General features: G+C 37.5%; 3 protein-coding genes across 3 annotated transcripts; all 3 read left to right on the plus strand.

Moving 5' to 3' along the window:
• The first annotated feature begins 6,891 nt into the window (after positions 1–6,891).
• On the plus strand, positions 6,892–11,926 carry LOC121883810 (myeloid-associated differentiation marker homolog). The gene is made up of 4 exons (XM_042392246.1): positions 6,892–6,909; positions 10,211–10,244; positions 10,444–10,549; positions 10,894–11,926. The coding sequence occupies exons 3-4, from the start codon at positions 10,532–10,534 to the stop codon at positions 11,476–11,478; spliced, it is 603 nt and encodes a 200-aa protein (XP_042248180.1). The 5' UTR covers positions 6,892–6,909; positions 10,211–10,244; positions 10,444–10,531; the 3' UTR covers positions 11,479–11,926.
• A 1,287-nt stretch (positions 11,927–13,213) lies between these two features.
• Positions 13,214–14,044, plus strand: LOC121883919 (myeloid-associated differentiation marker homolog). Its single transcript, XM_042392366.1, has one exon. The coding sequence runs from the start codon at positions 13,214–13,216 to the stop codon at positions 14,042–14,044; it is 831 nt and encodes a 276-aa protein (XP_042248300.1).
• A 2,392-nt stretch (positions 14,045–16,436) lies between these two features.
• LOC121883755 (myeloid-associated differentiation marker-like) lies at positions 16,437–17,288 on the plus strand. The gene has a single exon (XM_042392232.1). The coding sequence runs from the start codon at positions 16,437–16,439 to the stop codon at positions 17,286–17,288; it is 852 nt and encodes a 283-aa protein (XP_042248166.1).
• Positions 17,289–27,369: the final 10,081 nt, after the last annotated feature.

Genomic DNA, 27,369 nt, shown 5'->3' on the forward strand with positions numbered 1-27,369 from the left:
AATACTAACCAGTTTCTCTCTGTTTTCAGCGGTCTGACCATGGTGTGTATGCTCTCTTAATAGGAAACATGTGGTAGGAAATACCAAATACCAACCCAGCCCCCGTTCTTTCCACTGACAGCCTTGCACAGCATTGTTTTTTTTAACTGTTACACTCCTGTAAGACATTAAAGCTGTCGTGTTTTTTTAAGATGGTGTAAGAGGTTTATTACATTTGCTTATTGAGCTATATTGTAATGCAGCAACACCTCTGACAGGTAACAACGATGGCAGTGGAAAAGTTGACAGCAAAACCAAACAAGTGCTTTGCTTCATTAGCAGCAGCCTAGATAGAGCACTCAGACTGTCACATTTTGTCCCATTTCCTTTAGTTAGCATAACACCAACACAGCTTCTTTCAGGCAGCATATGAGATAGACTAGAACCGTTACATCTGATAAACAGATTGTCTATGTCTCTGTCTGCCTGGGGTAGTCCTTCTCCTGCAGGGTGACACCACTTCATAATTCATTCAATAATTGTTTCTTGAATGATGCATTTTAAATTACCTTCTTAATAGAGAGGTCACTGTTTTTGCACTTCAGCATTGAAACTTTCTAGTGAAGAATTCATTATATTGAAGGATTTATGATATTTTGACATTCATTGCACATATGATTTTAACTTATCAGAGAACCTACAGTAGGTGTAATCAAACATTTAATTAACCTGTCTGTGTCACAACTCACATAGTTACAACTTATTAAAGGCACTCTGTGGTGTTTCTAACCTCTAGTAGCACTATGGAGCAGTTTTTGGTTTTTTTTGAGTGGGTCCCTGTTTGTTTGCCTTGTGTACATGCACACAGGGGAAGTGATAAATAGTCCTGCCAATGGTTTCAAACTATTCCACTTAATGACTGAATGATTGTAATGCAGCAATGCACCAGAAAAGGCAGGGAAGAAGAACACAGAAAGCTAGTAAACATAAATGTAAACAATGCAGGATTTAAAATACTTTAAATTGGGCTTAATTGCCTTGTTTTATGAGGAAGGAAATGCATTCAACACTTTGGTTACACCTCGAAGATACATGCAGTGCATTTGGGTGCATAACACTCGATGTAAACATAAGTTTTGTTTGTTTACATGAAAAATCCACAGGGCACCTTTAATGCACATTCACCCATGATGTGTTAAAGCTGTATTAATTGTTTTTGCCTCTAGTGTGGCAGAAGAACACCACAACAAGTTGTTATGGCTGAAGTTTTAGCAAAAAATTGCCTACTGTACTATCTAGAAGTTAGGGAGCTAAATGTGTTTCTGGCCACCTGACAAATGTCAAATATTCATTCTCAGATATTCAGATGAGGTTAATGAGCCTTTTTACATTACAAGTAGTAATTCAAGCCACTTTTAATATAAAAAACAATACTGAACCATCATGACAAATGTGTGGCCTGTTTTATACAGTGACCTGTGCTTTGAGTCAGAGTTTTTTTAAGGCCATGCACACCTACACATGTGTTTTCAGTTGGCTTGGATGATTTAATGTGGGCAGAGCCACAGTATGCTGGGGGCGTACATGAAGTTAACCAAATCAATCAATCGAAGATGATGATAAAGGTGTAATTTGTCCCACCCTAATAGGTGGAACAAAGCAGACAAGAGAGTCAGCAGGATGTCAATCAAACATTTGACATAGTAGTACCATAGATGTGCAGGGCCTTTAAAGGTAGTGACTTTTTGTTTCACTACACAAACTGTATTGCTTGTTATACAAATTATGTAAAAGTATTCAATCTTAATTTCACATTCCAGAAAATGTTCCTTCTTCCTTTTCTTCCTTTCTTCATTATTCATTCCAATCTTCCTTTTTTCATTAGAATCACTTCCATCAGCAAATTCACAGTCTTGCAAAACAGTCACATGAAGAAAAATGGCTTTAAGCAGAAGTTGTGAAATAAAAGAACTTTATAGTATTTAAACATAAAAAGGTAAATTTCACATTTAGATAATTAATGAATACAGAGGGGAACGATGTGCTTGATGTTCTGTTTTACCCATGCAGCATTTATCTGGAGGTCATTATTTCCCAGTGATGAGTTCTTGGATAAGATCCTGTCTCTCATGGCTCTCTGGTGTTTTTTAAAGAAACATATCACACTCTTGCACAACACTAAATATTTGTCTGTGCCTGTTCAGTCATGCTTAGTCAGGCAGTCTCTCCCACACACTAAGTGAGTGTGAATGATCCACTCCTAAACACATGACTTTAACACATGAAGGCCTGATGACAGTCAGGTTGGGGCTTAGGATACTGAGAGGTCACAGGACTATCACAAGAGCATTACCCATCACATCTGGAATGTGCTGCACTGCAACCACACTGATAATTACAGGCGGACACAGGAAGATGCTATTCTGACTTAAAATCCAGAGAATATAAATATGTATTTTTGCTATATGGCCACTAGAGGTCAACATTGTGTCAACATTTAATGTTCAACGCTTGTTTTCTTTCTCACTAAATCAGAATGAGGGGTCAGTTTAAGGACACACACAGAGGGTGTCTCACCATTCCACTTGTGTCCAATAATGTAGACTTGCAGGTTTTTCATAAATATACTTTGTTCTGGATCATCTACTGGGACATTTTTGTGAATGCCTATAAAGTATTTCCACTGTTACTGAAGCATATGTTTTTCTATTTTGTTTCCACAATTGGTGACTGCTTAATGTGTTTCTGCTTTTGTTGCATATTGTTTGAGTATAATATAGTGATTTGATTAATGGTCTTCATACAGCAGCCCAGGAATCACTGTTTGCCTTGATTGCATCACTGTTTTATACTCATGCAGTCTTCCAGAAACAGAAAGCTATGTCACCGACAAGACACGGGTTTCGTGATTGGCTGCAATGAAACATGAATAAGTTATTGCAAGGATTTAGAAGAGACAGAGCAGAGACTTTCCCTGGAGACAAAGCACAGAGCATCATCAGTTCAGTACACTGTGCTCCAGGTCAATTCACTTTAATACAATTTACTTCATTCCAGATGATGGAAAGAAAAAATGAATAATTAAAAACAGTCATCATTCTTATCTAAACCCATCAGTAGTAAGCTCTCTGCAGGGATGTGTCTTTCAAAAGGGTGTATGAACACCTTAGAAGATGATAAGGTTCATCAGTTTTCGCATTTTACTGGTGTTTCAGATTGCTTTCTAAAGCATCATGTTTTTTAAATGTGTACATATTAGTGTGGAAATGAGTAGACATATTAAAAAGCAAGCAAGCCTTTGAAATGCTTTTGATTATAGGCACGCCCCAGAAAGCTTCTCTTCATCCAATGTGTGAACTACATACTGAAGTTCAAGTGCAGTTTTTGAACAAGTAGCAGCAGCCAAAAGTTCTGGTTCACCTGCAAAATGTCTGGGGGTCTTGCTCCTATGTAGGAAGAGTGGAGGGCCTTTTACAGTACTTGTCTGTGTTCAGCGGCCCACTGTCTCATAATCTTAGTGGGTCTTGGATCCCAGCTTAAATCTGCACATTAAGATCAAGGTGTTAAAGAAAGAGCCCTGTCAGCTGTGCAGTATGCTGTAGTCATGCAGTCATCAATATTATTAAAGGCTGAATACTAACCATGATGAGTGAACTGAACTTCTTTACATAATATTTTATGCAATATTTGGATATTGCACTCCTTCCTTGTTAAGCTTACTTACAATGTTGATAACACATATATACATGTGTATATATGTATACAACAACATACAATACAACAAAAACAAATAAAATTGATTTTGAACTAATTTGATTTGATTTAATTATTTATGATGTATGTGCTAGTGTCCAGTGCCCAAGCAGACCTTCAAGTCTAGCAATAATCCTGGTTGTTACTACTGATGCAGCAAGTAGTATATGTTAAACTGTTAAACACCATACAGAACATATGCAAGGAATGTAAATATAGTGAATGTTGTGTGTTTATTTGTGTTTTAAGCCTGGATTTTCCACATGATAAGCAAATTTACTTTATCAGAGTAAGGCGTGGCATATACAGGATGTATTATTGTGGTGATATGAGAGCTTGATCCTGTTTGTATCTGGATCATGTTGGTCTAATTGATTCATTGTATAAAATGTTGCAGATGGGCTAAAGTATGATGACATTTCTGGTGAGTTATGATATGGTGAGTTTCCCTGATGTTGTATGTGCATCTGCCTGACTGCATCTTATCAATACCGCGATCTTGTCGTTGTTTTCTGTTCCTTTATGGCAGAGAGAAGATTTGACTGTGCTGCATGATTACTATACCATCTCAGGTAAAGGACAAAAAGCTGAATTTTATGAAAAAACACATAATAAGTATTACATTTTGATAACATCAGTGAGTCAACACCAGTGCTGTATCCTTGTTGCAACACCATGTTTTGCTTTCCCAGTTAATTCCCTGTGAAATTGTTTTTAACTATTGTACATATTGTATTATTTTTATTATTCTAGGACACCTAACAAAAAGGGGCTGCTGATGAAAATTAATCTTTTGGCTAACTTTGGTACATTTACATTTGTTTGAATGTTAATTAATTTACACTGTCCCTTTTCAGATAAAATAAATTGAAATTAAATTTAATTTAATTTAACTACCTCCACCTCTAAAGTCTCTTTGTACTTTTAGATTTATCTCAGTTTAGATAAAAGATCCTTTACAGAACCTGAATGAATACACAGTGTGATTTCACAATTAAATCAACACAATAGAAAACACTTAACAACCTTAATTTTAAAAACTGTACTGTAAGATACTTTAGAGATACACAATTAAAGAACCTGAGAAAACAGAAACATCCATTTGGGTTCCACTTCCTGCAAAGATAGCTTTTGGGTTGCCAGGTTGTGGAATATCATCCTCCAGCCTGGCACTTTTCTTGATGCAACATTACACTGGGCCTTTTCCAAAGCAGAACCTCCCCACTCCCACTTCATCGTGGAGTGCACTCTGTTTGTAGTCACACTGAAGTATAAATACAGCCGTAGGCTTAGGGACGAACTTCACTCTCTCCGGTGGAAACAGGAACTGGTTTCCAATCAGCATCAGTTGAGATCACTGACTGTATATAAATATTTATGTACGTATAATAAATCTTTATATACAGTCAATGGTCAGGAGTGGCAACAGTTGCCATCATCCACCAGCTGTTACAAGATGAGATAAGGCGTAGACGTTTGTTTTTTCAAACTTTTTATTATCCAAAATACAAAAATACATTTCTTAGTGATCCTTTTGTACATGTGGACATGAGCCATTTTTCAGCCATTGAAAAAAATAATTTTTAAAGACCTGACTTGTTATGCTTCAGTTCAAAAAAGTTTTACCTAGCTATTCATATCAAATATCCTGGGTTATATTGTCATAAATTTCACATGTAAATGGCAATACAAGTATTAAGTATTACTGTAAGCCTGTTGTGCATTAATAGACTTTATCTGTGGTAATTACATTTGTGTACAGACATTAATGAATGTTTTCCCCATGAAACAATAAATGTTTTTACCTTTTATTTTATAAGTTTGTAGTCAGAAGTATAGTTAGCTCATGCTACTGATTGGGATATAACAACCAGAGGTTGTGAACATCCTTGTCTCTGGAGATACGAAGGATACACAAAGGGACTGTCAAACTCTTTTTTAATGTATTAATTTTCCATTAGAAATAAGTTAAACAACTTACAGAAGTTCCTGTCCAAACCAGTCATGTATATATATATATATAAAAATGACACTACTTTACTACTTTTTACACTACGGAGCGTCTTCCATGGTGAACACAATAAGTGTTGCACGTGCTCAGTAAGTCAGAATCGATGTAGGCTCGCTTTTGGAGGGTTTTATAACCCACTTCCACTCCCCCCCAAATTGGTTTGGGATGGCGGACCCTCCACGTGAACACACAAATGGAGTGGAAGTGGGTAGGGAGAGGGTGTAGGTCCTACTTTGGAAAAGGCCCACTGACTGCAACTCTTTGTCCTTCTCACTTGGACAGACAGCCAGAACAAGTGAGAGTGTGACAAGGCCTGCCGCTACTTTCAAACGTGGCAGTCACACCTGCTATTCTCACCCTCGACAATATTTTATGATTACTGACACACTTTTATTATACCGTGTTAAGACTTGACTCATTCAAGTCATAACTACCTGTAACTGTTAGTTTTTATGGACACACTACAATGACATGCTCACACTCGCAAACATATTTTTCCTAGCTTTCTCTTTGTTTTTTACTGCATCACCACCCCCGTCCACACCCTTCACAAACCCCTTCCCGTAAGAACACACCCTGATGCCTCCTCTGCTTTTTTCCACCTTATCTGTTTCTTTGTGTCTTCAGTCTTTTATTCTAGTTTCTTTTCACAGTGTAGTCTCAATATGAGTGTTGAATGTGAGTGATTATGAATGAGGGTCAGAGGTACAAAAGCAGGGAGGCAGGAGTGCTGAAAGTGGAACCATCAATCAAAATACAGACTGAAGTTCAAATAAAATTATGAAAATGACAAAAAATACCAGTGTTACCAGTATTAAAGTCTTTATTTTAATATACAAACCAATTTATGTTAGCCTCAGTTCTGCAAAAGAACTGTATGGTGTTCTCTGTTAATTTTCAATAATGTCACCCACAATGTCAGCATTTTATTACTGAACCTCTAAAATCTATCAAGGTTAATAGTTACAAAATATTTTCCCATTTGATTTTTTAAACAGCAGCAACAGCAGACTATGACGTAGTAATAGGGCCAGAGATTTCAAGCATTCCACCTTCACCTTATTCTACATCGTAACAGAACAACAGCAATGTTAAATGTGTCATTCCAGGTTCCAGGTGAATGAAAGCATTGTAGAAATAACTCTTCTTAGATCAAGGTTTTGAAGGTATCACAAGAAACACACACACACACACACACACACACACACACACACATACACACACACACATACACACACACATAAAGTTGAATTTTAAGAATGGACTATTACTGCTCTGCTACCCTATGGTGACTGAGTGGGTTGAGCTGCAACAATTAATCAATTAGTCAATTAATTGACAAAAGAATTATCAGCAAGTATTTTGATAATCAATTTATCATCTAAGTCATTGTTTAAACAAAATTTTTAAAAAAACAACATCCGATTCCAGCTTCTCCAGTGTTAATATTTGCTGGTTTTCTAAGTCCTCTATGATATTAAACTGAACAGCTTTGGGGTTTGTACTCAGTCTGACAAAAGTGGACCTTAAAGAAATCTTGGATTCTGGGAAACTGTGATATATATTTTTCACTATTTTCTGACATTTTATGTACCAAATGATTATTTGAGAAAACCATTGATAGATTAAAAAAAAAATCATTAGTTGCAGCCCTACATGTCAATGTACACTGTACAGTTATGCTCCCTGAATCAAACGCAATGGGAAAGCATTGAGTTTTGGGTTGAAAATACGCAATGCATCAGACTGGCAATGTCATGCCTTATTAGGCTGAATGTATATTCTCACAGTTCCCAGTTATTTTAGCCATGCTAGCCCAGATAGCATACTGAAGTGGGCCACTTCAGGCAATGATGCAGCACTGCTGGCCTTCTTCTGGCCTGGACAAAATGGATGTGAGCCTGAAATGGCCCGCATGTAAAATAGCAAAAATGGCCCAAATATCCCAAATCAAATGTGGGCCTTTTTTGGTAAAGATGCGGTGCTCTCAGGTACGTGTATTCTGGATGTGGGCTAGTTCTGATTTATCTGGTTTGTTCTTGGTTGACATACAGCTTGCTTGTGGCCCAGATCTGGGAAACAGGGGCAGACCACCCAAGTGCCATCATTCCACGTGGTATGTGGGCCAGATGAAAGTTCCAAAAGTGTTGGGTGAGGTCTGGATCTTGGCCACAGCAAATTTGCTATGTCTGAGAGGCATCACATTGATATCACTCTGTCTGTCTCACCACTGTGTCAGTCTTTTGGTCCTTCCAACACTTTGGCCCAAACTAAAATATCTCAACAACCATGGAAAATTTTTTACAGACATTCATTATTCCCAGATGATGAGTCCTATAATGACTTTGGTGATCCCCTGACCTTTCCTGTTGCCCACCACGGTTCTGAAGAATTTCACATTTGTGAGTGAAATGTCCAAACTATTGGAGGGATTGCCATGCACTTTGGTCCACACTTTCATGTAGCCCTTGGGATGAATTATAATCACTTCTGTCATCCCCTGACTTTTCATTTAGTGTATCATCAGGCTAAATGTTCAATTTGTTCAATACTTTGCTTTATGATGAAATACTTCAGCCCATGTAGCCATCAGCCTCAGCTGTAGTTTGTGTTTAGTGCTAATTAGCAAATATTTGCATACTAACACACTAAACGAAGATGAATGGTAAACATCAGAATGTCAGCATTGCCAATGCAAACATGTTAGCATGTAGCTCGCATCACTGCTGTGCCTATGTGCAGCCTCACAGAGCCACTAGCATGACTGTAGACTTTTGTTTAATTATGAAAAACTTTTATGTATCCAAAGCAAGCAGATCTCTTTCTCTTTTAAGTAGGATCAACTAAAACAATGGGTTTGCATGCATGCTTATTTGTGCTACTGTAAAACTGTGCAACATTCAGGGAATGCAGCAGTCTCTTTATAATCACAAGGGAAGCCATTTACCTTTCACTTTGTGGTTGCAGTTATATACCTGGACAGGCTTCACTATCAGTATGATAAGAAATTGGCTTAAATATAGTGTTCGCTATTGTAGTTATTTTAATAGACAAACTACATGTGTAGGCTAGTTGTATAAACTGTATTTACAGCCATTTGAAAAGCCACCTGTTTTATACAAGATGACATCTAGAAACAGTAGTGACACAGGAGGAACATAAAAAGAAAGTGACGGTTATGATCGTGGCAATGGAGAAGTCGTTTTGAAGGTAGTTTTGCTTTTGGATGGGTCCTCAGTTAGGGTGTGGCTATACCTTTGGTTAATCATTGCATCTGGCCCTGATCTAAAGAGGTTCAGTCGAAAGTGAGATTATCATTATATAAAAGCATTGTATCCATGCTGGCGTGGAAGTTAAGCACATTGTGAGTCATCTTAACACACAAGACATTATTTTTTAGATGTTTTTCAGAACAAATTTTGTTTATATTTTCTGAGTTTTTCCAGGTGAATTTCATGTGGCAAAATTTCATAACAGTGTTGGGTCAAACCTTGAAGATACAATGTCAAGCACAATAAAAGCAGATACATACTACAGTACAGAAACCACATACTCACCACAGACAAATGCACACATGCATGCAAGCACTCAAAATCAGGCAGAATTATATCTGCATGAACATATTCAATATTCCATGACTGGGAGCTGATAGGAGAATGTTCAAAATGATAATCTGTTTAAAAGTTAAGTCATGCTCTGTTTCCTCCAGGATTTGTTGAACACTTAAGTCTTTCAGTATTTTTTCAATTAAATCGGTCCAGTGGGACTTATTTAATCTAGATGTCTCCACTGTATACTTTGACCCATCCAATTATTCTGTCTGAGAAAAGAGCCTGAGGCACAACTCCCTTATCAGATTTATTTGATACTGAATGGTTAAAATGTTCATTTAAAGTTAGACAAGAAGAAATTGTGTGCTATACATGTATAATTAGCAGTTCAAGTTGTTAAAGGTGCTTGTGTGTGTGCTCACAGTTGGCAGTAGACTGTTTTCAAATTGGAACAGTAATTTATGGCCCATAGTAGATTAGTCTGTGTCTTTTAACCAAAGCTCATATCCTAAATCTTGGATTTCGTTTCTCTTCCTTTACCTCACATCAGCATTTTTTTATCCAGTGAAAGACAAATATAATCTTTCTACTGTACACCGTGGCTCAATTCTTCTTATGCCTCTGGTAACATATTTACAGATTTGACCTATTAATGGGTGGACAAGCCATTAAGTTAGCACACATAATGGATGAGCAATAGGGAGAAGTCATAATTGCTTTATTGCCCCAGCCTTATGCACACAAATGATAAGTAAATGGAAGAGAACCAACAGACAGCTACCCTTCTATGAAACACTTTCACAATGACGGTTTTATTAGTGGCCGTTTGAGGAGGAAGCTTTGATAGGACGACAAAAAGAAAGAGGTCTGAGGTTCCACCTTCACCTTACTTTCTGTGTCTATCATAAACGTTCAGACAGCAAGGACAGAAGAGGCAAGCTGCTGAAGAGGTGAGAGACTAACTAAACATCATCGTGAGAACAGAATCATAACTGCCATGGACTTCAGAACAATGACAGTGCCTTTGGGCATTGTGCGGATACTGGAGGTGATCTTCACCTGTATCTCCTTCAGCCTGGTTGCATCGGTGGGCCATAATACTCACTCCTTCTGGACGTGGTGCATGTTCTCCTGGTGCTTCTGCTTCAGCGTCTCCGTCCTCATACTCTTCCTGGAATTCACCAGTCTCAGCGAAAAGTTGCCCATCTCCTGGAATGACTTCACTACAGCTTTTGCCATGTTGGCTACCCTAATGGTGTGTGTCATTTTTTTACTCTGTTGTTATCGGTCTTTGATGTTACAGCAGCATCTTAAATTAATCAGCTTAAACAGAGTCATATTGGAGTTTCAATCAGCCATGTGGGACTTCTGCTTTTTTGTTATAGCCAGAGCTGTTATAGCCACAACTTCCCAAAACAGATAATGATAATTACATGTTTGACTGACTTTTAGTAATTGTAAATATGCAGGTTCACTATTTACTGGTGCTAAAGATGAATACAATATGGTTCAAGTCAAATTTACTGCCAGAGAGTATCTTAAAAAAATACTTACTAAATAATCACTTTACACCTATTTTTGTTGTTTCTCTTTATACAGGTGCTGGCAGCATCCATCATCTATCCTATCCAGTTCACTTGTCCCAGCTGTGGCAAACAGATTGGTGCCACTGTTACTTCCTTTCTGGCCTTCATCCTGTACGCCGTTGAGGTTGGGATGACCCGCGCCAAATCTGATGAAATTAGTGGATTTCTGTCCACAATCCCAGGCCTCCTCAAGGTTCTGGAGGCCTTTGTGGCGTGCATCATCTTCATCTGCTTGGACCACGACAGGTACTCTAAGTATCCAGGGCTCCAGTGGTGTGTTGCTGTCTATTCCATTTGCCTCATTTTTGCCCTCCTTGTCATCATTTTTACCATCGGTCGCCTTCTGTCCCTATTTCCCGGACCATTTAACAAAGTTCTGATATGCTGCAATGTGTTGGCCGTAATGATGTACATTACAGCTGTAGTCATCTGGCCTCTGTATAGCTTTGAGAACAAACCCAGGCCAACCTGCAATGTACCTGCTGCATGTCGATGGTGGGATAATTTAGTGGTCATAACTTTCATGACCTGTTTCAACCTTATCGCTTACATGGTTGATACTTTTTATTCTTTTAGGCTGGTCTTCTTCACTACTTGAACATAGGTCAGAAATATGCCTCATATTTCAGTTCAAGGTGAATATTATGTAACATGTGAAACCTTTTATTTCAGTGTTGATTTTATGATTATCCCAACACTCTGGTTTGATTTTAATGATCTATATGTGAGGATGATGCATTTTCAGACAACATAAAAAAACAGTGGCTGTGTCTAATTTTTAATTTTTGATCTGTACCCCTGGGAGATGTTGTAATCCCAATCTCCTCTCTTTCTCTCTTTCTTCCTCTATGACTCTCACCTGATCTTCAAAGATTCTTTGATGCAGCATTAATACAGTACTCATACTCATTCAGTGCATATGTTTGTTAATTTCAGCATGTGTAATATGCATCTAATGTAACAAAAGTGTGAGGTTTTTGTGCATACTTTTACCACCATGGGCATCAAGATTAGTTGTTTGTTTCAGCACTTTGGTAATGAATAACAGTAATGAATGAATAATATGTTTAATGGTTAAACGGGGATGGTTGGACGCACCCTGTCGCTCTGAAAGGTGTGTTTCCCTATAAGAGGGAATGAGAGGGGGCAAAAGACATGCCTGTCATTTATATTTTCAGTCAATTTGCAGTGCAAACACATTTAATGATGAATGAAAAATATCTATGTACACTTTGACTTCCCAGGTTTGGAGGTGGTTCACATTTTTGTATGTTCAGGCTTCTTCTAACAAAAGCAATTGAGTAACCAGGATCAGAATCAAAGCCTGGTTTGCTTATCTTAATGATAGAATTGATTAGCAGTGCAAGTATTACTGCTCTCCACAAGAACAAAGGACAAAGGAGTGGAAATCATAATGAAAGTAAAGAAAAAAAAGTACAGAAGAAAAGAAAGATAAGAAAAGGATGTAAAGGGATGTAGAAGAAGAGGCTGTAGAATGAAGAACAAACACTGTATCCATTTTAGAGGTTTTTTAACTCATTGTTGCTTTTTTACAAAATGTACAAAAAGGGTGTTTTCATAATACATTAATTTTGTTTTTGTGCAATGTAAACACTGATGTGATAAAATATAATCTGAAATTCTGAAGCTTCTTGCATGCTTTGTGTGTGTCTCTACATTCATTTTTGCTTAGCACCTGAAATAGATTTATCTTTATTCTGTAAAATCCCTGACAGCTATCCATACATCCCAGAAACAATAAATCAACTGAGTTCAAGGCCACATGGATATTTCTGAGTCTTTACAAGGGAGGGGAAGAACTGGCTGAGTGCCAACTCACCAGAGAGAGAAAAGGTAATCCTAGGTGGTGTGTGCTCTCTCTCTCAGAAATATGATGCATTGTACTGACAATGCACCAGACAAAAACTTGACAATGCTCTCTTTGTGTGTTTATTGAGTAATCAAGCAATTCTCCACTGCTTCATCGGCATGTTGGAGATCAGAGTCCAGTGTGTTTCATGTGATGAACATGATGAACATGATGATGAATAAATGACCAGTATCCAATCAGCGGCATGAAATGGGGGCCATAAACTGTACAGGTAAGCCCAGGATGCTCTGTTTAAATATTCTCCACCACAGTGTTGGTTTCAAAGAACACAACTGCCCGGTTTCTTGCCTACATGGATTTCTTCAGCGCGTATCTTGTTTAGAAACAACAGGAGCAGTTCCAGTATCTCAGAAAGCCTTGTTGCGTTGAGGGACACACTTAATAGAATAAATTGAGTTTGTTGGCACTTTCTTGTTGTCAGAGAGACTCATCCTGTCCAGCCATGGTCAATGTGAAGGCACTCACTTGGCCTGTGGGTATCATCCGAATAACAGCAGTCATCCTCAGTTGTCTCGCTTTTAGCCTGGTGGCAAGTGCTGGATATGTCTCGTCTCCTTACTGGGCGTGGTGCATGTTCACCTGGTGCTTCTGCTTCTTCTTCACCTTTCTAATTCTCATCCTGGAGTTCACCACTCTCAATGAAAAATTACCTTTCTGCTGGGATAACTTCACCGCTACCTTTGTTATGCTGGCAAGCATGATGTGCCAAGCTGCCTGCACCATATACCCCTTGTTTTTTGCTTGCAATATCTGCTACCGCCAGATCGCTGCCTCTGTGATGGCCGCGCTCTGTGCCGTGACGTATTATGGCGAAATGAGGCAAAAGGGCTTTGCTGAACAAAACAGCAGTTTCTTCTCCAAGTTTCCTGGCAAAATGAAGATGGTGGAGACCTTCTTCCCCTGTCTCATCTTCATATCTCTGGAGAAAGACCAATACTTCACCTCCCCAGGACTGCAGTGGTGCGTGGCCGTGTACTCTTTGTGCTTCATCTTTGCCGTCCTCATAATCCTGATCACCATTGCAGATCTGACCTCAATTTTCCCATTTTGTTTTGACAAGCTAGTGCTCATCTACAATGTTTCGGCATTGTTGTTGTATATGTCAGCTATGGTGATCTGGCCACTGTATACTTTACACAAGGGACCCATTAACTTCATATATCCCTGGTTGAAACTGGTGGTGGTCACCGTTATGACAGTTCTCAATTTTATTGCTTACACCCTGGACACTGCCTACTTTATACGCCGCATATTCTTTGTTGATAACCAGTGAAGCTGACAACAAAATGTATCCTGAGTTTGAATCATTGTGTTCTGTAAACTTTGTGCCTTTTCTTTAAAGAGATTCACTCATTTGTTGTTTTTGACACAACGGAAATGCTGACTCCAAAATCACGTATATTCTCCTAATGATGTTCAAGTGCCGTCAAAGATGAGTAATTACAATAATTAAATGTTGGGTGCCCATGATAATATGCAAAAAGCAGTAAAATTAGTTAGTGATTAGAATTTTTTTAAACTCGTTGCTTTTTTATGAAATATACAAAAAGGGTGTTTTCATAATACATTAATTTTTTTTGTGCAATGTAAACACTGATGTAATAAAATATAATCTGAAATATCATTCTGAAGCTTCTTGCATGCTTTGTGTGTGGTCAGATTTAAAAAGTGACTCTTTTAAAGACATAAACGCTCCACATTCATCTTTGCCTAGCACCTGGAATAGACTTATCTTTATGCTGTAAAATCAACTATCCATACTTCCCAGAAACAATGAATCAACTGAGTTCAAGGCCAGGATAACAGTGATTTTCCATAGGATGTGACTTACACCTTCTGAGAGAGATTTAAATAGTGATTATCATCTGATGTATTTCTTGTATATATTATATATGTTACAAATGGTGTTCTTAAACTTAGTGTTCAGTTTAGTCTGTCATTCCACACCTGTTCCAAATACTTTCATGCTGTGTCTATTTTAAGCTCCTTGCTGTGTAAATGAGTAGTGTAATGAGATAGTTGACTGTATGTAAGTTATTTAGCTTTGTTTACCAGTTAGTTTATGTTGTACTTTTGTTGGAGCCAGTGGTAGGACAAATTATAGTTATGTAGATTTCTGTCTCTTTAATGTGTTGATTTGACAAGCCTTTAGAGCAGGGGTTCTCAACTTTTTGTGACTTAAGGCCCACTTCTGATTTTTTTTCTTCTGATTTCCCAAATAGGACCACCTTCCCAAATAAATGAAAAAAAAAACATGACAAAAAAAGTGGGGTAAATTTGTGTTATGCCACTGTCAGCTGTAATGACCCAAATAAATATTCTGTTTACCCTTAGTGAGACACTCAGGCTTGCTTCTGAGAAATAATGAGATCAAGTCGTGTTGGGTGAGAGGCTGACACACAGAGTAGGATTCCAAGTTGCTTTCTCTTTTTTCCCTGCCTTTGATTTTGTGACAGTCAAAATGGAAACCCCTGGCTCACATAAATAGTGATAGAGAGGGCAGCCAGTATCCAGAATGAAGCAAGGTCAAATTGTGTGAGCTGAAGCTTCAGGCTGCTGTCTACTGAGCGTTCAATCAGTTCATTTTAAACACAGTGGATAGAGACATGTATTCTGAAGCAGGATGCATAGAGAAAGCTAGCTAACTAACAGTGGCAAAACATGTTTGTCTCTACCTAATGATGTGTAGTGATTGGCACAGTGATATTAAAATGTGACTGGTCATTGAAATTATGCATTTTAATTTTTTATTTATTTGGATTCTTGAGTACATTTAGTTATAAAAATATTTAGCTATGTAAACTTGTAAATTACCAGAAAAAATAATTTTAACCATTTGGCAGTACCACTGCCTCCACAGCCCACTAGATGGCGCTCTGAGGCTCACCTGTGGGCCGTGGCCCACTGTTGAGAATGGCTGCTTTAGAGGATAGTCTTGTTTGTTCTTCAATTCAATGTGATAACAATGTCACTCTGTTATCCGATGCTGCTTTGGTCCACACCTGTGTGCTGTTATTCTGCCATATCTAGTTGAGAAGAAATATTATTTATAGACTAGTTGAACTCTTGACCCTTGTTTCTATCTGAGGGTTGATCATTGACCTTTAGGGTTAGCTATGGGTATTGCTGAGTTTTAAAAGGGTACTTAAGAACTGACTGGGTGCCAACTCACCAGAGAGAGAAAAGGTAATCCTAGATTGTGTGTGCTCTCTCTTTCAGAAATATGATGCATTGTGCTTCTGATAGCATTGTTTGATTACGTTGTTTCAAAACCTGACAATGCTCTCTTTGTGTGTTTATTGAGAAATCAAGCAATTCTCAATTATCTCATCAGTATGTTGGAGATTAGAGTCCAATGTGTGTTTCGTGTGGTAAACATGATAACGCCCAACCAGTATCCAATCAGTGGCATGAAACAGGGACCATAAACCGTACTGATAAGCCCAGGATGCTCTGTTTGAATATACTCCACCACAGTTTCGATTTGAAAGAACAGACCTGCCCGGTTTTTTGCCTACATGGATTTCTTCAGCATGGATCTGGTTTAGAAACAACAGGAGCAGTTTTGGTATCTCAGAAGGCCTTGTTGTGCTGAGGGATGCACTTAGAATAAATCGAGTTTGTTGGCAATTTTTTGATGTCAAAGAGACTCATCCTGTCCAGCCATGGTCAATGTGGAGTTCCGGTCGCTCACTCAGCCTGTGGGCATCATGCGAATAATGGCAGCCATCCTCACTTGTATGTGTTTTAGCCTTGTGGCAACTGTTGGATATGTCTCATCTCCCTACTGGGCGTGGTGCATGTTCACTTGGTGCTTCTGCTGCTTCTTCACCCTTCTAATTCTCATCCTGGAGTTCACCACTCTCAACATAAAATTACCTTTCGCCTGGGATGACTTCACCACTGCCTTTGCTATGCTGGCAAGCCTCATGTGCCTGACCACCTCCATCATATACCCCACCTTTTTCACTTGCAAGGCCTGCCACCGCGAGATCGCTGCCTCTGTGGTGTCCTGGGTCTGTTTTGGGGTGTATGCAGGTGAAGTGGCCCTAAACTTCCTTCGTCCAAGTGGACAGAACAGCGGGTTCCTCTCCACGTTGCCCGGCATAATGAAGATGCTGGAGACCTTTCTTGCCTGTCTCATCTTCACATCTCTGGAGAACAGGCAATTCATCTCCCCTGGACTGAAGTGGTGTGTGGCTGTGTACTCCTTGTGCTTCATCTTTGCTCTCTTCATAATCCTGATCACCATGGGAAATCTGACCTCAATTTTCCCCTTCTGTTTTGACAAGCTAGTAATCATCTATAACATTTTGGCAGCAATGATGTATATGTCAGCTATGGTGATCTGGCCACTGTATAGTTTCCAAAATAATAAGAGACCCAGTGACTGTGGCCACCTATGTCACTGGGATAAACTGGTGGTGGTCACCTTTATGACAATTTTCAATTTTATTGCTTACACCCTGGACACTGCCTACTCTATACGCCTTGTGTTCTGTGTTGATAACCAGTGAAGCTGACAACAAAATGTATCCTGGGTTTGAATCATTGTGTTCTGTAAACTTTGAGCCTTTTCTTTAAAGAGATTCATTTGTTGTTGTATTTTGACACAATGGAAATGCTGACTCCAAAATAACATATATTCTGCTTATGATGTTCATCAAGTGATTGTGATAATTAAATGTTGGGTGCCCATGATAGTCTACAAAAGACAGTAAAGTTAGTTAATGATTAAAACTGTCTTATCACTGTCGTAAAAATAAAAAAATAGCCTGGTAGAACTTTGGATCCTGATACACCAAGTGTTATCAAACGGGGTGAAGGTAATAATACCGAGCGCATACTTCATTTTATCACACTGTAGTGAAATTATGGCGCAAGTGAATCCATGAGGGGTTTTACATTCATGATGTTCATCTTTTCACTTGTGAGTGCTGCAACTTGCTGATTAAGTGAATAGTTTCATATAGGGAGATCCACTTATTCACTTTCTTGCAGAGAGTTTGATGAGACAATCAATAGAACTCTCATATCTGTCCATCAAATATAAGGTGACCGCCAGCAGCCGGTTAGCTTAGCTTAGCATGAAGACCAGAAACAGCTTGACTAGCTCTGTTCAAAGGTGACAAAATACTCCTACCAACATCTCTCATCTCTCTTTTTTTAATGGATTAAACATCAAGAAAGTAAATAAGCGTGTCCCAAAATGTCAAACTCTCACTATAATTATAGTTGGTTAGGATTAGGGTTAGAGTTGGGGTTTTCTAATGCTGTTTTGTGATACATTCATTTTCTATGGTAGAGAATCGACAACAGATGTATAGTGAATGCAGGACAGATGGGATGAGGTGGGAAGGAACAAGAGAGAAACACCGGTGAAAGAGAGAAAAAACAAAGAAAGAGAGATTGATGAGACAGAGGCAGAAAGGCAGAGAGGAGACAGACAGCAAGAGATTTCCAGACTTTGGAAGGAAGTGTGGGAAAAGTGAAAAAGAAAATCCTTTAATCAACAGACAGCTGCAGCATATACAGTTGGATTTGTTGCAAGGTTTTATCTTTCTTTTTTCTTATTTAGCTTCTTTTCTTCTTCAGCTATGTGGTGGAAAGCCAGAAAGTATGACGTCAGTTGATTCTTTTCTTTTTTTAACCAATTGGGAACTTAAAAAGATGTCACCCAAATCTCACGTGTAATCCTACAGCTATTGTGCTACCTGGTACAGCAATCTGTGTGAGTGGCATTTAAGTGAACTCAGGTCAAATAGAGCAACTGAAGCGTGGAATTTTTGCTTTTCTTCTCATGTCAGTCTGTCAGAAAGGCAGAGCATGTTTAAGTCAATAGCTTATATATGCCAGACACGGCAGCAAATTGCAGATGGCAAGTTCTGCTTTGACTTGGATTACACAAGGGACACAAATGCATTGAATGGTGTGTTCTTCACATTATCTTGCTCAAGGTTACTGTATGAAAAGGTCTACATAAAACTAAACTGGATAGTCCATGGACAAAGTGCCATGTAAAACTATAAATAAGAAAAAGGTCTGCATGTTCTGCTATGTTAATCAAATCAGTGACATTCCTCTCTCTCACTCTGTTGATCTGAACAGTGGCTAATAAAAACCCAGTGGGAGGGCTGGTTGAAAATGGCAGACAATCATTAATATTAGTAGAAAGATACAACTTTTGGTCCTAGTGTGGTTTGTAATGTTTACTGAACTGGATTACTATGTTCGTTGATGTAAAGCAGTGCTACCAGAACTTTTTTGTTTTTTATATATTTTAGTCAAATTTATAGTCAAATCAAGTTTAATGTATCTAAATATTTGCACTAGCAAAAGTTATTAATTTACTTCTCTAAATATATGTTTTACCTCTGACTTGTTCTTGATTGTAGAAATTTACATTTTTTACATGTTACTCCCGAATTTCAGCATCTTTGTCCTAATAAAGCACTGAACTTAAATCAAGCTGTATATGAATGTCATTTCTAGGAGACAGGGTTGGTATACGATCTAAACAATTTCCAGTTTGATCAAAGATATTACCAACAACAACCTTTTCTCACTTTATTTTTATACTTAGATTTTCTAATTTTAATGAATTTACATGGATGATTTTATGCAATAATGCTGATAAGAAACCTGAATAAATGACTTGACTTAAGTTATCAGCAACAATCATAAGATCTGATAGATTTTTAACATAATGCTCCTTTATGAAATAGCCTCTGACTCATTTTAAAAGTCACCTCAGGCTCCTGTTGCCACAAAAAAAAGCGAATATTTCATCCTCCACCAATAATGTTGATGCCCTTTGGGACAATCAGTGACAAGCTGCATCACCTGCAGGTTCCATCAAAATTGGGCTTGTGGTGTGGAAATTACAGTCTCTCAAAGTTACAATATTTGACCTTAAATTATAGCACCCCATCAGGCTTATCAGTGAAAGCTTTTAAACACAGCACAGTGAGCACAATGCCAAAGTGTATCATAAATGCAAATCCAGTCCAATTTTTGTCAAAGTTGGTTTAGCCAGAGATAAAAATAAATAAATAAATAAAAAAAAGTGGCTGTGATTGGGTGCAGAAAGTGCAGTAAGGGCTTTTTTCACCTTTAGTCATCCTGGATTGATCCTTTTCTGCAAGATTTCAGTCCAAAGTTGCAGTTTTCCAAATTAATTAGCATATTTTTAATTATGCTACAATCACATATATACAGTATGTGTATGTGGAAATAAGTATGCATAATATCAGACACTTACACAGAATAAACACCATTTAATGACATACATGGCCCTGAAACCTGAGAGATCTTTCAACATCCTTGTCTTGCTGCATGCTATGATCCACTGAGGTGAGCACAACTGATAAGCACGGTTGTAACAACATATGAGTCACACGGACTTACATCTACTGTACTCTGTTCCCTTTTCTGTGGTCATTATCTTCTATTAAACTTCTCCTCTAATTAGTGGCCTTTGATTCAGCTCTGCTGCAATCAGTCTCAAGCCCTTCTGGGGTTGGAGGAAGACGTAGTGAAATGAATCACCACAAATGAGTTGGCACTGCTTCAAGAGTGCAAGGGGGAAAAATTAATGAAGTTTTTTATTTGAAAAACAAGCGTATGTAAATATCACTGCATGTTGGCACTGTACAGAAGAACACTAAGTCTAATTATAATATAAAGTTTAGTGTCCAGATAGTGAGCTGCATACATTGTTTGATTTAAGTGGATTTATTGTGTACAATCCAAACAGAATTTTATTTTATTTTCATTTTATTATGTATTGGTATTTTACTCTTTATAGTGAAAATTGATTTCAGAATCAGAATCTATATACAAAGAATGTGTCTTGGCATTTGCTCCCACAAATGCAGCATAGAAGAATAAAGAATGAAAATAGAGCAAAAGTAAGGTAATAATAAAATAATGAAATAAAACAAAAATTATATTAAAAATACATTTAAACTCTATTTAAAATGACTTTGCAAATGAAGTATTGACTGTGCTAAAGAGAAAGACACAAAACATAACATATGAATAGAATTATAGCCTAATAGTTATGAAATGGGATATAAAACTTGAAATGAAATACTGACTGGGCAAAAGACATATGGACCATGAAATATATGAAAGTGACAAGGGAAAAAATTTGATGTGCAATAAATAATTAAATTATATAACAGTGGAGGTGGCCATGGTTGCCATTATTATTCAAGAAACATTGATTTCTTAATATCCCACAAGTTCTCTTTTAATTATAACAACTCTTTCAGAGAAACACAGTCATAATTCTATAGTCCATGGGTGGAGTTAACCTTGAAAGGATGTCAGGTTGTCAAGTTCATGCTCCTGCTTAGTGTGAATACGTTTTTACTTTTTGTTTTGTTTGTACATAACGACCCATCGGAGCATTTTCTAATCAGGCACCTCTATTGGCAGTAATTGGCAGGACAACATTTGTCTGTGCTTTCCAAAACTGTTACAAATCACTGTCAAAAATTATGATGTTTTATGATGTGACGACACTGTGGTTAAGGTGTAGTTAGGTTTAGTGACAAAAACTGCTTGGTTAGGTTTAGGGAAAGATCATGGTTTGGGTTCAAATGTTCACTTGAAACGTGAATTTGACAACCTTAGTCATCATGGCAACAGTAAATGCCACGACAATTGTAGTTACAGTTTGTAAAAAACTGTCCTGACTTGAAACAAAGCAAGGGCCACTAAGTCCACTTTTTGCAAGTTAGGATTTAATCAGCCACCCAACCTGCCACTTCTGAATATGGAAATTTGTCACCTTATATAAATGTCATCTGTACTGCATCACTTCTTTACATCATGAGTACTACAGTCGCTAGATGGCGCCTTTCACTGAAGCATAACTATATGTTGTTTTTGGCAACTGACATTACGACTTAAAGTGTCATTTTCCTTGCAAGGACAGGCTCCAATAATGTGTGTGTGAGGGAAGCATGTGTGTTATGCATATGAGCCCCTGTATGACATATTCCCTATCACATTGTCATTGTGCCATGTTCACCTCTATTACTGCTACATGGCTTTGTTCTCTGTCCTGCTGTATTTCTGCACAGACACAAGCACAAGAATTAGTTTCAAGGAATATGTTGCTGTATTTAAGAAACATCTATCACCTGGTTAGCTGTGTTTCCAATATGAAATGTTTTCTCTTTCATAATATCTTTAATAAGCTGACAGCTTCAGTGATTTTTCATGATGAAAAATCTTGTCATCAGTTAGATGTTACATAACAGAGTGGACCAAATGGTAGTCAACTTGTTTAAAAATATACCATTTCAAATAAAGCATCTCATATCTCACTCTTAACTATGATTTATTAGGTATTAATATTAGTGGACAACTTTTCCTTTCATCAACACAAACATGCTATTAAAATGTCAGAAACATTTACAATGACACTGTTTAGCTGGAATGAGACTGTAATAACTTTACTTACTGATAATGAGTCAGTCAGAAACAATTTTCATGTAACTCTACAAAATTTAACCAATTAAGGATTGATCATATATGTATGTATGGTATTCACACTGTATTTTATTGCAATCTGAACAGTGTCACAACCTCAGTTATTCACTGTCACTTCAACTCAGCTGTTTTATTTTCTTGGTCATGCAAAGAGGACATTTTATGAAGCCAGACTATGAAGCAGTTAACTTTTTATGTTTGTGTTTCCCCACAGATTTTACAGTGTATGTAACCAGGGAAACACTTCAAGGAAAGAAATTCAAACTTTCTTGCATGGTGATCATTTTATTTCTACAGCTCGTTTTGAAACAAATTCATAAAGTGCTTCACAGTGCTAGACAGACAATATAACAAAGGCAACAATAAAATACCAGATGTGACCATAAAAAATGTTTTTAAAAAGTGAAAAAGGACATGACCTCTTCTGACTGTAGATCTAGAAGACTGTAAAAGATGTATACTCATTTTTGGGACAAGGATTTATGTGTACTGATATCAAAGTGCTAAAATACTCAATTTGCTGGCTACACCACTGATTTCTTAACATTTTTAAGGTTTAAAATTCTCTCACATTCACACACACCTGTCTGCTGGCATGGTGATCCTGAGCTCCTTCCATTTTGGGCAGATTCTCCCTCTAAGCAGGCAGCGGGTTAAATACAGGCTGGCTTGGAAAATCCTTGCCAGTATCTACTTAAAAAGATAGTGTCCTGACAAGTTGTCATTATGATTGTCCCTAATTAACTCCTCCGGTTTGCCCCTCAAGGGAAAAATACAAAGGGGCTTTGTTAGAGTGAATATTAAGTGCTACAATTTATCCGCATAATGGAAAAAGGAATATAAATGTGACTTCAAACTGTGGAATTCGGCAAACATCATTTGGAGATTTTTAATCAAAAATCTCCAAATGATGTTTCGGGATGGCGGAGAATATTTGATATTGTCTTGTCATTTAAACTGCCCTATCCATTCAGTCTTTCTTGTTGGATTTAATTTTGTGAAATCGATAGAAAAACACGGCAGCATTGCTTTGCTTTCATAGTCAATGGCTAGGTATTGACCAGGACATTAGGGTCAGTACAATAAACTACCATTAGCTGGAACAAAATACAGGTCAATGTTTGGTCAAATATTTGTATCTACAATAATAAAGCATTTTCATTCAGTCTGCAGTCAGTGCAAGAAACAAAACATAACAAAAGGCAATATATCAAAGTCATAGGGTTACAGACACAAGTCCTTTTCTCTGCAGCTTTGCATTAACAATTCATATGAAGGTGAGGGAATTTATTATCTCTCAAGCTTCCTAACCATGAAATGAAACCCTCTCAAAGCTTCTAATGAATTCCAGATGTGATTGTGAAATACTAATATTGAGTGAAGTGAGTTGCATACTTTGTCTAAATGAAATGATCAGTTCAATGGCTCCAATAACGTTACTTTACTTTACCTGAATTTATCTATTTTGCTCAAACCTATAGTAGCCGGGACTAAATTTGGGTAAGCTCATTTTTATTGTACTATTTAAAGCATGTATATGTATGCAACAAAATTTTGCAAAAATGTCATTGTAATGAACAGTAAAAGACCTAATAATCATTGGTCTATTGTTCTCTTTTACTAAGGATAAGACTTATTTTGAACTAGCTTTAAGGAGCTGAAAAATCCAGGTTGATGTCAAATAATCAACAATCAAATCAAACCACAGTAACCCAGTTTTAACAGGAGCTCAATCATGCCTCATGTTGGCTAACCTGACACCACATATCCACAGGGTAGCCACAAAATGAGTATCTGTGATTGAGCTACCACTTAATCACCACCTCACCTGTTACCAATGACCACAAATAGTAAGTGGAAACCCATGGCAACAGTCTGCAGGAATATGGGAATAACAGTGAAATCACACTTAAGGAAAATATACCACACTGAAATCAAAACACCCTGAGTGTGTAAAGAATGTTATTAAAACATACTGAGTTTAAGAATTAAATTGCTACCCCAAGGTATTAACCCTTTATTTTCCACCACTTAGTTACTAATTTCAAAAGCAACCGGCCAACAGTGATAGCAGTCTTACAACTTCCATTAAACTGGCTAAAATCTGCAGCATCCTTTTTACTGTTTACACCTGCATTGACTGGTTTTGAGCCACTAGGGGGCGGCAGAAACAAGTTATGGAAACAACAGTAAAATATAATAACCTTTTAAGTTGATATGGCAATCGTTAACAAACACTTGCTTATTAACACATCCAGCAGTTACAGAGCAACATTATCATTCATTTGAGGTCGTGTTTCTGTCCACTTGATGAATGTAAGTCTAACATTCACTCTCTTTTAGCTTTGTTTTTGGTCCGTTAACTTACTCTGTTTTGTTGAATGAAACATCAAAAGAGAAATATATATGTGCGTTATGATGTTATAAATCAAAAAAAAGCTTTAATGTTCACTTCAAGTTTCTTGGTGATGTTTTCTTATCCTTACATTGCTGAAATGCTCTAATGAATAATCAATTAGGTGAAACTGTCCACTGGACTTTGTCATGTCGACTTTGCTGCGACATTAAATCACCCATAAGTGCGGTGGTTGTTTATTGTCTTTATTATGGCTCATTATTGTCCATTTTATTTATGTATTTATTGTATTTATGTATTTAGGCTACTTTGGTAATTTACATAACATGGGTTATCTCATTATGTGATGAATGTTGTTTTATAATAATATCACACAACCCAAATATGTAGATATTACCGTCTAATACCCATTTTCAGTGTCATTTTAGACTGGTTTATACTGACGGCCATGCAAATCAATTAGTGCTCTTAAAGAAACTTTGATTATAAAACAAGAGGTCCAAAACACAGGTGATGATTAAACAATTTTGTGACTTTAGACATTCCTTTGTGAAGACAATGACAAAGAAGACAACCTTAATATAATGACGGAGTATATTTTTTAGTATTAGAAATGCATTAGCCAGGCGCACAGGTAAATTTTACCTGTTGGCAGTTTTAGGTATCTAGCGACAGCTGGTGGTTCTACAGCGGTACAAATTAGTTTTATCTCCTTCACTCCCCTTTAAGACATGCAAAAATGGCAAAGCTATTGATTTCGCCCATCGCTAGTCATTGTTGCATTTGCAGCCCTGCTGTATATGGTCTGGTTTTTTCGCAGTAGCAGAACTGGTTGAGAAGACATTGTCTTACACAAAAGGGTACACACACACACGTGTGCTTTGTGACAAAAAATCTGAAATTCTGTCACCTCTGTTAGCTTGTAGCATGTTTTTTTGGTACCCCAGCGCTTGCTGAGCCCTACAGCACAAAGATGCTGCCTCCCTCCATGTAAAGTTCACCCCAGTCAATAGCTCCATCTGGAGTCTGTGTGGAGTTAAACAACTACATTAACTGCCTCTGGCATAACAAAACTGAAACTAAATGGGTTTTCTGATGTTCACACGTAATCCTTTCTTATCACATTTTACATTGCCAATTTAAATTGAAAGTAAACAACACAAAGCAAATAAGTAGCCGTGTTGATTAGTTACATTAAGACAGCTATTCCCTTTCACAACAAACAGCCCAGTGCTTACATTACAACATTTAATTAAAACTGTATGAAAGGATATTACATGGATGTACCATGATACAAACAGACAAGGGGAGACTAAAAACTCATAAAGGCTTTAAAAGCTGACTCACTCATGGGCTGCTTCCCAACAGCCAGCTCATCACCAATACTGTAGATGCTGGCTGAGAAGGGGAAAAGAGTCAGATATTGTTTATTGTTTACTTGGATCCTCATCAGTTGTTACCAAGGCAATAACTACTCTTCCTGGGGTCGTTAAGAACATAAATGTATACACATGATTTCACATACATGCATACATAATTACAATTACACCAGTACAAACATTAAAAAAAACAAATACAAATTCAACAAAACCATGTGAAACCCTCTCTCTATACATCTCTCTATATATGTATACATATACAATATATATGCATATACACACACACTTATTTGCACATACACTGTACATACTAACAAGCAGTATCTACGACCACACTTACCAAATGCTTTGAGCTACAAATTTCACAGAACCAAAGAGAGAAAAAGTTAATAAAGTATGGCAAACTATTCCACTGAGAAATTACTCTATACATAACAGTTTTTTTTTCATTGCATCGGTTCTGGGTTGAGGAATTGTAACATGAACCCTCCTAACCTGTCTTGTTTCATGGTTATGTCTGTTCTGAGAAAATGTTATTCTTGAGTACAGGCAGTAGGGTTTTTTTAAAACACACATATTCCTGAATAAAATCAGAAGACTGCGTATTAGTCTGTCCTCCACTTTCAGCCAGGCAAGATCAGTGTGTATTTGGTATATCTTTCTTCTTATTGAATACCTGAGTGCAAGACATACTGCTGCTCTATTCTGCACCAATTGAAGCTTGTACAGCACTTTATTTGTTGCACTTGACCAGATTGCTAGACAGTAGTCAAGATGAGACAAAACCAAGGCTTGAATAACCTGCAAGGTGGTACTTGGTGTAAGGAAAGAGGAGCATCTTCTTATAACAGATATCCCTCTCCCCATTTTTCCAATTATTTTGTCTATCTGGTTCTGCCACAATAGTTGCCCATCAAGGGTGACCACTAGTAGTTTATCCTCAGTAACTTGCCCTATACAGCTGCCCTTGATGGAGATGCATATATATATAGGTATATATATGGAATCATCAGCAAACACAGCTAAACTGACTTTACTCAAAACAAGTGACATATCACTGGTAAAAACAGAGAAGAGCAATGGGCCCAAGCAACTTCCCTGGGGGACACTACACACTACCATTACTACCATTAAAGAAAACCATTTGTGTTCTATTAGATAAATAGCTCCTCATCCAGTTAAGGGCTGAGTTATTAAAACCATATGCAGCGAGTTTCATTAAGAGCATCTCATGGTCTATTAAATCAAAAGCAGCACTAAAATCAAACAGCACCTGTCTATCAACCACTGATCAGTCATCTGCATTATGACTGTGCTAAAGGAGTGACCCTTTTTGTAGGCATGCTGAGATTCAGAATT

The sequence above is a fragment of the Thunnus maccoyii genome, chromosome 18, assembly GCF_910596095.1.
Source record: "Thunnus maccoyii chromosome 18, fThuMac1.1, whole genome shotgun sequence".
In the NCBI taxonomy this organism is placed as follows: domain Eukaryota; kingdom Metazoa; phylum Chordata; class Actinopteri; order Scombriformes; family Scombridae; genus Thunnus; species Thunnus maccoyii.

What these genes read in the sequence shown, in the direction of transcription:
- LOC121883919 (XM_042392366.1), top strand. Translation starts at nt 13,214, where the DNA reads ATGGTCAATGTGAAGGCACTCACTTGGCCTGTGGGTATCATCCGAATA.
- LOC121883755 (XM_042392232.1), top strand. Translation starts at nt 16,437, where the DNA reads ATGGTCAATGTGGAGTTCCGGTCGCTCACTCAGCCTGTGGGCATCATG.